Source organism: Entelurus aequoreus, linkage group LG26 (assembly GCF_033978785.1).
Source record: "Entelurus aequoreus isolate RoL-2023_Sb linkage group LG26, RoL_Eaeq_v1.1, whole genome shotgun sequence".
Taxonomy (NCBI): domain Eukaryota; kingdom Metazoa; phylum Chordata; class Actinopteri; order Syngnathiformes; family Syngnathidae; genus Entelurus; species Entelurus aequoreus.
This window is the reverse complement of record NC_084756.1, coordinates 39,114,325-39,124,324: the sequence shown is the minus strand read 5'-3', so window position 1 is coordinate 39,124,324 and position 10,000 is coordinate 39,114,325. Positions and strand designations below refer to the sequence as shown.

At 36.4% G+C, this 10,000-nt stretch overlaps 1 protein-coding gene across 1 annotated transcript in view; it reads left to right on the top strand.

Annotated features, from left to right (window-relative positions):
- Positions 1–9,934, top strand: part of LOC133643533 (PRELI domain containing protein 3B-like) — a 9,991-nt gene extending 57 nt beyond the window's left edge. Inside the window, exons 1-6 of the mRNA XM_062038164.1 lie at positions 1–106; positions 2,735–2,903; positions 4,289–4,378; positions 6,014–6,084; positions 6,164–6,266; positions 9,063–9,934. The exon at positions 1–106 is cut by the window's left edge and continues 57 nt beyond it. Coding sequence (XP_061894148.1) covers positions 75–106; positions 2,735–2,903; positions 4,289–4,378; positions 6,014–6,084; positions 6,164–6,266; positions 9,063–9,185 — 588 coding nt within the window. The 5' untranslated portion in view covers positions 1–74 and the 3' untranslated portion in view covers positions 9,186–9,934. The remainder of the gene's footprint in view (positions 107–2,734; positions 2,904–4,288; positions 4,379–6,013; positions 6,085–6,163; positions 6,267–9,062) is intronic.
- The last annotated feature ends 66 nt before the right edge of the window (positions 9,935–10,000 follow it).

The window sequence follows — 10,000 nt, the reverse complement described above, 5'->3', positions numbered from 1 at the left end:
GGCTACAAATCACACCGGCGAGTCACTATTCACTCCATCTATTCTGCGGCATCGTCTGTCAGCTCGGGTCCGCCATGAAGATTTGGACATCGGAACACATATTCAAGTGAGTCGTTGTCGCCGCAGTGTCACGTGTTGATGCTTATGCAATGTACGTAAAGCTCAAGTTCATTCATTAATGTTAGCCAATATAATATATAACTAAAAAAATAATACATCACTATTTAATGTTTTAGTGTAATAAAGAGACCATACTGCGGATGAATGTAGCGTAAAACAAAATAATCAGTCGTATCTATCTATCTAGCTAGCAGCTTAGCATCATGCTAGCAGTCATCTTTAGAGGTGTTGCATATAATTATTTTGTTTTTTTGGGGGGGGCAGGGGGGTGAGCTCACATTTGTAACACGTGTGTTACAAAATGACGTAAACTGCTAATAACAACAAAAAAAAAGAGATAAGGAGGTCATTGTCGACATTGCGTAAGCGGCCGGTTCAACCTTTCCCCCAGTTTGTCCCTCAGCGGGTCTGTGACGACACCACCCAGGCAAAGTCGGCGCGTGCACGCGTCTCCATGGAAACCAGCACCCAATCCTCTTTCACTAATCACCCGCCCCGGCCTCTTGTGGGCGGGATAATAGATGGCATCATCAGTCTTATTCTGATATTTTCTTTACCTCTTGTTATGATTTTTGAATAAATATTTCTAAATTATATAAACAAAAAACAATATTTATGTTTTAAGTAGGGATGTCCGATAATGACTTTTTGCCGATATCCAATATTCGGATATTGTCCAATTCTTTAATTACTGATACCGATATCAACCATTACCGATATAAACACTCGTGGAATTAACACATTATTATGCCTAATTTGGACAACCAGGTATGGTGAAGATAAGGTCCTTTTTTAAAAATAAGATAAATAAATTAAAAACATTTTCTTGAATAAAAAAGAAAGTAAAACAATATAAAAACAGTTACATAGAAACTAGTAATTAATGAAAATTAGGTCACATTGAGGGTGACCGTATAAACAACTTTAACACTGTTACAAATATGCATCACACTGAACCCACACCAAACAAGAATGACAAACACATTTCGGGAGAACATCCGCACCGTAACACAACATAAACGCAACAGAACAAATACCCAGAACCCCTTGCAGCACTAACTCTTCCGGGACGCCACAATATACACCCCCCCCGGCCCCCCACCCCAACCACGCCCACCTCAACCTCCTCATCAACTTGAGTTGATTTATTTTGGAAAACCTTGTTACATTAGGCATAATAATGTGTTAATTCCACGACTATATATCGGTATCGGTTGATATCGGAATCGGTAATTAAGAGTTGGACAATATCGGAATATCGGATATCGGCAAAAAAGCCATTATCGGATATCTCTACCTGTAACATGTATATAGAAAATTACGAAAACATTTTTTTATAAATTATGTACATATACACAGTATACATGTCAGGTGATATGAAAAAAATATATATTAAAAAAAAATGGGTGGGGGGTATATACACTATGTACATGACTATGCACATGTTGACTCCAAGAGTGTGCAAAACAGAATGAGAAAATATCAATCAATCAATTATATTTTACATAGCGCTTTTTTCTAGTGACTCAAAGCACTTTACATAGTGAAACCCAATATCTAAGTTACATTTAAACCAGTGTGGGTGACACTGGGAGCAGGTGGATAAAGTGTCTTGCCCAAGGACACAACGGCAGGGACTAGGATGGCGGAAGCGGGGATCGAACCTGGAACCCTCAAGTTGCTGGCACGGCCGCTCTACCAACCGAGCTATACCGCCCCAAATATATATACACCTTAACCATATATAAACCTGTTTGATGCTTCGAAGAGTTGCTGGGGATCAATTTTGTTTCAGGCTTGATTGCTTTACATATCAGAGCTAATTTTGTTATTGTCTTTAAATCCAATCTGACTGATTTTTAAATAAAGAGAAAAGCCATAGAATATTTGTATGATGTGCACATGCGAAGTCAATCTGCCAAATTATACCCTGCAGATCTTTGTTATGATAATATTTGTGTTTGTAAAGAAAATGTGAGGATAACTTAAACGATATTACACAAGCTAGACATTAAAACACTTCCTGTATTATAACATTTCATTTTTTCATTACTTTATGTATTACGTTTTATTATTTTTAATATCATATTCATCCATCCATTTTCTACCGCTTGTCCCTTTCGGGGTCGCGGGGGGTGCCGGAGCCTATCTCAGCTGCATTCGGGCGGAAGGCGGGGTACACCCTGGACAAATCGCCACCTCATCGCAGGGCCAACACAGGCAGACAGACCGACAACATTCACACTCACATTCACACACTAGGGCCAATTTAGTGTTGTCAATCAACTTATCCCCAGGTGCATGTCTTATCAATGCATGTCAATATCATATTGATTATTTTATTTGGCAATGAATTGTTCTGTTGTTGCATCATGCTTAATAGTGTGCTTTTTTTTTGAGTGTACTATTTGCATTTTAACCATGTGAAGCAACTTACTTAAAGTTAAAAATGTTAGGCATATTGCATGTATATTTATTTGTATCAATATATTAACTAGACAGAAAGGAAATATTGCTTTCAAAAATCTAAATAATGTAATAATGATATAATTTTAGTCATTTGTTTATAAAAAAATGGACTACTGAGTATATGTATTTATTTATTTATTTATAGTCACCCATGGGAGACGGTGACCAAGGCTGCTATGCAGAAGTACCCCAATCCCATGAATACCAGCGTGGTCGGGGTGGATGTTTTGGACCGCTGCGTCGACCCGCATGGGCGCCTCCACAGCAAAAGGCTTCTCAGCACAGAGTGGGGTCTTCCATCTATCGTCAAATCTGTAAGTAAATCTAATATGACCTGCTTCCGTCATGTGATCTTTATTAAAAGAAGCGCCTTGTGAAACGAGTGGCTCGTCAACAATCGGTACCTTGTGTTGCCACACACAGGTTGAATGACCGTGGCTCACAATGCTATTTCTGTCTCTGCTCCCTGGCTGGGACATAGTAGCCATTTTTGTCACGGCTAAGCTACAACCCATGACGCCATGTGATGTAACTTTCCGAACAGGTCACGAGAATGAAAGGGCCTTCAAATTTTGTTCCGCAAATCTTGTGACCTCTGAAAGGACGACCAGCTGGAGAGTGCCGATGCTGTGTCTGAACACTTTCTCCAATCAGCCGCTGTCCTTAAGCGCTGACCTCTGTGTGGACGCACAAGGATGTGCTTTTCGTCTCTGACGGCGTCTATGAATAGCCGTCTTCTCTATTCCTGCCTCAGTCAATAGCAGGGTTTCCCCTTAATTAAATAAATAATTAAAATATTAATTTATTGACTTATCATTCATTACATTATTCCTTTAATTAAATTTTAACATATAACATAGAAGAGTCGTATTGAACTGATTTCATGGCCATTTTTTTTTTTTTTCAACCAATCAGATTGTTGATCCGCCTCATGGCCACAATCCCCTGAGAGTAGAGATGGAGATGGCTTTTTTGCCGATATTGTCCAACTCTTAATTGCCGATTCCGATATCAAACGATACCGATATATACAGTCGTGGAATTAACACATTATTATGCCTAACTTTGTTGTGATGCATTAAACAATGTAACAAGGTTTTCCAAAATAAATCAACTCAAGTTATGCACTGCCATATTTGTTATTGAAGTCACAAAGTGCATTATTTTTTTTAACATGCCTCAAAACAACAGCTTGGAATTTGGGACATGCTCTCCCTGAGAGAGCATGAGGAGGTTGAGGCGGGCGGGGTTGAGGTGGGGGGTAGCGGGGGGTGAATATTGTAGCGTCCCGGAAGAGTTAGTGCTGCAAGGGGTTCTGGGTATTTGTTCTGTTGTGTTTATGTTGTGTCACGGTGCGGATGTTCTCCCGAAATGTGTTTGTCATTCTTGTTTGGTGTGGGTTCACAGGGTGGCGCATATTTGTAACAGTGTTAAAGTTGTTTATACGGTCACCCTCAGTGCGACCTGTATGGCTGTTGACCAAGTATGCATTGCATTCACTTGTGTGTGTGTGAAAAGCCGTAGGTATTACATCACATTATATCACATTTTAAAGCATTTATCGGCCGATAATATCGGACTGCCGACATCTCTACCTGAGAGAATAATATAAAAGAAAACATACATGTTTAATTTCATTGTGCTGCAGTGTCACAAAATGACATGTTTTATGGTAATGAAACGTTGTGTTTGTGGACAGCTCATTGGCAACACGCGGTCGTGCACGTACATTGAGGAGCACTCGGTGGTCGATCCCCAACAGAAGAGTTTTGAGCTTCAGTCTTCAAACGTGAGTATTTATGCGTTTTGATACAAAGATGCTCAGTTTTGAATGATGGTGTAAAAATACACTTTTTTGCATTGTTGTAGTAGTGGTAGTAGTTTAAAGCTGGGGTACCCAAGTTATATTCTTTAATTTAAAAAAAAATCCTATTAGTTTTATACAGTGTATCGTAACAGTAATGATTTCTGCAGAAATCGTACGTCTGAGAGCTGTCTGTGCCTTACAATTAAGTACTTTAGTAAATAAAACCTCGGAAGACAAAATAATTTGTTTTCGTGGCGGTCAACCCTTCCAGATACAACCACAGGATTAAGAGAAGCGGCCTCCTCATTTGCTGCCGTGATATACCGTATTTTCCAGACCAGAGGATAAGGCGCACTGCCGATGAATGGTTTATTTTTTATATGTTTTCATATATAAGGCGCAAAGAATTATAGGGCGCATTAAAGGGGTCATATTATTTATTTTTTTTTCTAAATGGAAAACACTTCCTTGTGGTCTACATAACATGTAATGGTGGTTCTTTGGTCAAAACGTTGCATAGATTATGTTTTAAAGATCATCTTTAAGCCGCTTTCTGACAGTCGCTTCAGGATGCGCTGTTTTGTGGGTGGTATTATTTACGTGGCTCACCTTCGAGAGCGTCTTCTCCCCGTCATCTTTGTTGTAGCGGTGTAGCGTGCAAGGACGGGAGTGGAAGAAGTGTCAAAAGATGGAGCTAACTGTTTTAATGACATTCAGACTTTACCTCAATCAATAACAGAGCAGCATCTCCTCATCCGGAAACAACACCGGAAATGTGTCCCGCGAAAAACCTTAACTTTAATAACTAAAGTTCCTTGGGTGAATAATGTAAACTCTCTACACCGGTATGTTTTAGCGTTTTCATGGCGAGTTTACTGACAGATATAAGTAAGAACTTTACACTACTTTATATTAGAAATGACAACAGCGGAGGATGAATGCCACATAACAAGAAGATAGAGGAAAAAGAAGAAGCTTATCGACTTTGGTGTCGGCACGGACTACAAAAGCGGACTCGCGCAATTTTTCAGGATTTATGCAGATCCCAAATACTGTTCAGCAGGCACCGGAAGGTAAGAAAAGTCGCTTTTGCATAATATTGCGAAACAAAACGGCAGATAATATGTCTTACCTTATACACACACCATAATAATACTCATATGTTGAATCACATCAAACGGTGTGGCCTACACTTATCTCTTATGTTTGACTGCCATCTACTGGTCACACTTGTCATTTCACCATATACCAAATAAAATAGCTTCGCGGTAGGTAAGCCCAACCAAACGTATTACTTACATTAGGCGCACCGGGTTATAAGGCGCACTGTTGAGTTATGAGGAAATGAAAGGATTTTAAGTGCGCCTTTTTAGTCCGAAAAATACGGGTATTTACATTTCTCTTTACAACATGTCCAAAAAGGAGAAGGAAAAAGCCAGGCTTATTTAATTCTACCCCATTCCAATTCACATCATATCTGCTTTCTATTATGAATATAATCAAGCAGCTCTGTTATTAGTCTGGGAATGCGGACTTGCTTGTCGCGCAGCCCGAGTGTCGGCCGTGCGGTTTTTGAGTCTGGTCGGACCACTTTTCATGCTCTTCTTTTTACTGCAGATCACTTTCACCAACATGGTGTCAGTGGACGAGAAGTTGACCTACAAACCTCACCCGGACGACGCTGACAAGTACGTTTGAACGAGTGGATGAATAAAAATGCACAAAGCTGTCGTGGTGATTTCTAAAGCAAATGTTTGACTTTGCTAGAACAATCCTGACACAAGAAGCCATCATCTCTGTAAAGGGTGTGAGTCTCAGCAGCTACCTGGAGGGCATTTTAGCGAGCTCCATCTCCACCAATGCAGGAAAGGTAAGGAGCGCTACACAACTACACAGTCACAGTGCATACTGTTTGGAACACGCAACTTCAACGCCTTGCATCAGGGTTTTGGTGTGAGAAGAGAGTTGTCAAGCTATAAGAATTAAAAATATATACAGTACAGGCCAAAAGTTTGGACACACCTTCTCATTCAATGCGTTTTCTTTATTTTCATGACTATTTACATTGTAGATTGTCACTGAAGGCATCAAAACTATGAATGAACACATGTGGAGTTATGTACTTTACAGAAAAAGGTGAAATAACTAAAAAAAAAAGTTGTATATTGTAGTTTCTTCAAAATAGCCACCCTTTGCTCTGATTACTGCTTTGCACACTCTTGGCATTCTCTCGATGAGCTTCAAGCACACCTGTGAAGTGAAAACCATTTCAGGTGACTACCTCTTGAAGGTCATTGAGAGAATGCCAAGAGTGTGCAAAGCAATAATCAGAGCAAAGGGTGGCTATTTTGAAGAAACCACAATATAAAACATGTTTTCAGTTATTTCACCTTTTTTTGTTTAGTACTTAACTCCTCATGTGTTCATTCATAGTTTGGATGCCTACAATGTAAATAGTCATGAAAATAAAGAAAACGCATTGAATGAGAAGGTGTCCTTTTTGGTCTATACTGTGTTTATTATTCTATTACTTGAGACTTTTATTCTGAAAAAAACATCTTAATATTCTTGTAAATTTAGACACCACATCCCACCCCCCAAAAAAAGATTACAACACTATTATCTTCATTCTTGCAAGATTATGGCTTTTTTTCCTTGAACAAATATTTGACTTTACCCGCTTGAGATTTTTAATTTTGCAGAAAATCTGTCTTGCTCTTCTTTTCTTTTTTCTTTATTTATTTAAAATGTATTGAAGAAAATACAATTTAAATCTTGTAATTTGACAAAGAAAAATCCGGAAAATGCAACTTCATTCTTGTGTAGTTGAAACTATAAAAAAAAAATACTTTTCTCTTCCAAGAGTTTATTTTTTGCTGAACAATATGGCTTTATTATTTTTTTTTTCTAAAACCAAAATAAAACTTTTTACTGAAAAAAAATTACTTTATTTTTGTAAAATCACAAATTTTGTTCAGGAAAATATTTCTTAGACTTAGACAAACTTTAATGATCCACTAGGGATAAGGATGGAAAGGGTCGTGCACGCAAGGGCACAAAAAGAGGGCGAAAACAAAAGGTATAAAGTAGACTAAAATGTGCCATAGTAGCAATATGAAATATAACATATATGTAATATTACATATTATATATACAGTATATAACATATACTGCTATATTGTTATATTATATATACAATATATAACAAATCCCAATTACCATGTACAATATTACAGTATATGTAACAGCTGCAGCAAAAAAAAGGGCAGCATAAAATAAAGAGTAGATCCAGCAGAAAATATACATTATAAACAAAAAAGAGGTAATGTATATTTTTTGCTGGATCTTGTCATATTTTCAATTTTTTTAAGAAAATGGGTCTTAATTCTTGTGGATTACTCCCTTCTTCCCCACAACGAGTTTGACTTTTTTTCTTGTAAAATTAAAACTTTTTTCTAAAACCCCAAAAAATGTTTTCTCTTGAAAAAATGCAACCAAAAAAATCCAGAGCAATGTGACTTTATTCTTGTAAGATTACAACTTTTTTTAAATACATTTTAACATGTTTTTCTTGTAATACTTAAGAAAATATGTCCTAAATTTTGTGGGTTATTTTCTCTGAAAAAGTTGACCTAATTCTTGCAATATCACGATTTTTCTTGAAAACCCCAGAATACTTTAAAAAAAGATTTGTAGCAATTAATGTACATTTATACTTGTCAATCTTTTTTTTTCTGAAAAATGCTACTTAATTTTACTAATATTACAACTTTTTTTTTTTAAATATGGCTTTATTTTCAGAAAAATGCTACTTAATTCTTGTAATATTACATCTTTTTTATTTTAAAAAAAAGACAATTTAACTTCTCTAGGATTACAGCTTTTTTTATTTTTTATTTTTTGATAAATATGGCTATTTTCTGAAAAATGCGATTTAATTCCTGTAAAATGACTTTTTTTTTTTTTTAATATAGTTTTATTTTCTGAAATGCAACTTAACTTCTATAGGATTAAAGCTTCTTTTTTCTTTTTAAATATGGCTTTATTTTCTGAAAAATTTGACTTAATTCCTGTAAGATTACATCTATTTTCTTTTTTTTTTCTTTTTCTTTAAATATGGTTTTATTTTCTGAAAAATGAAACTTAATTTCTCTAGGATTACATCTTCTTTTTTTTTTTTAATACGGCTTTATTCTCTCAAAAATGCGACTTAATTCTTGTAAGATTACAACTTTTTAAATTTTTTTTAAATATGGCTTTATTTTCTGAAAATTGCGACTTAATTCCTGTAAAATTCAAGCTTTTTTTTTTTTTAAATATCGTTTAACTTTCTGAAAAATGCGACTTAATTCCTGTAAGATTACATCTTATTTTTTTTAAATATGACTATTTTGTGAAAAATGCAATTTAATTCCTCTAGGATTACATCTTTTTTTAAAAATATGGCTTTATTTTCTGAAAAATGCGACTTAATTCCTGTAAGATTATATATATTTTTATTTATTTATAAATATGGCTTTATTTTTGTAATATTTTCACCTATTTTAAAAAAAATGTTTTTGTTAACTTTGTGGATTAGAATGTTATTGACACCAGAATAATATTGCCTTTCATAACAGACCAAGATTATGCACCTGGTAACGCTCTTTCTAAATGTGTCTTTTAGGGCCGTGAAGCCATGGAGTGGGTGATCAGACGACTTAACACCGAAATCGAAGAGCTGGCGGCGACGGCGCGTGGGACGATACGCAGCACCCCCATGGCGGCCGCCGCCATTTCTGACCAATGACACAGGCTGTCTCCTATTTGTCCGCCAAAGACGCTGATCTGGTGCTCTCAGGAAGCAGGGACACGTAGCAGAGCTATCTGTGGACAAACCCAAGAAAAGGGTGCCAAGGTCTCACCACAGCCAGCAACAGGACTTCATTTGACGGATGGAACACATTGTCTTGGTCACTGCCATATATGGGCATGCTTCCAAATATGACGTTCATCAATAGACGTTGTTCCTAACATGGAAGTGATTTCCTAGAAGAATGGTTCATCACAGCATATTTTACTTTAGGGGTTTTTCTACTAATTTTTCTGGTGTTGGAATCACATTTTCCACACTTTTTTGAGACCTCATTTTGAACATTCTGTACAGGGCATCAGTAGATAAGCTTGAAGTATAATTTATTGTAGCTGTTATAGAATAAATAGTGGTATGAAGGGATCATTATGTTGACGATGACGTGTTTAGAAGGTAAAATGGTTACATAGCAAAATGTACATTAATGTAGGTTTTGCTGCAGTCTTCTCTTTTATTTGCACTTCCAAACAGCGCAGTTATGCACATTCAGAAGGAGCCGATGGAATGTGGAGATTTTCATACTGTGATAGGGGACTACTTTTTTTTTTTGGTGTATTTCTTTGAATGTAAACAAGGATATTTATTCCAAACACATACTGGAAATTGTAACTTGCAAGGTTTCTGCAAAAAAAAAAATGGTCGCAATAACTCCAGAATGTGAAAATGTAATAAAAAATTCAGATGACTTTTTTTTTGTAGAACTTCTTTGTCAGATCTTTATTTTTACTGAGTAGTTGAATATATTTTTATTA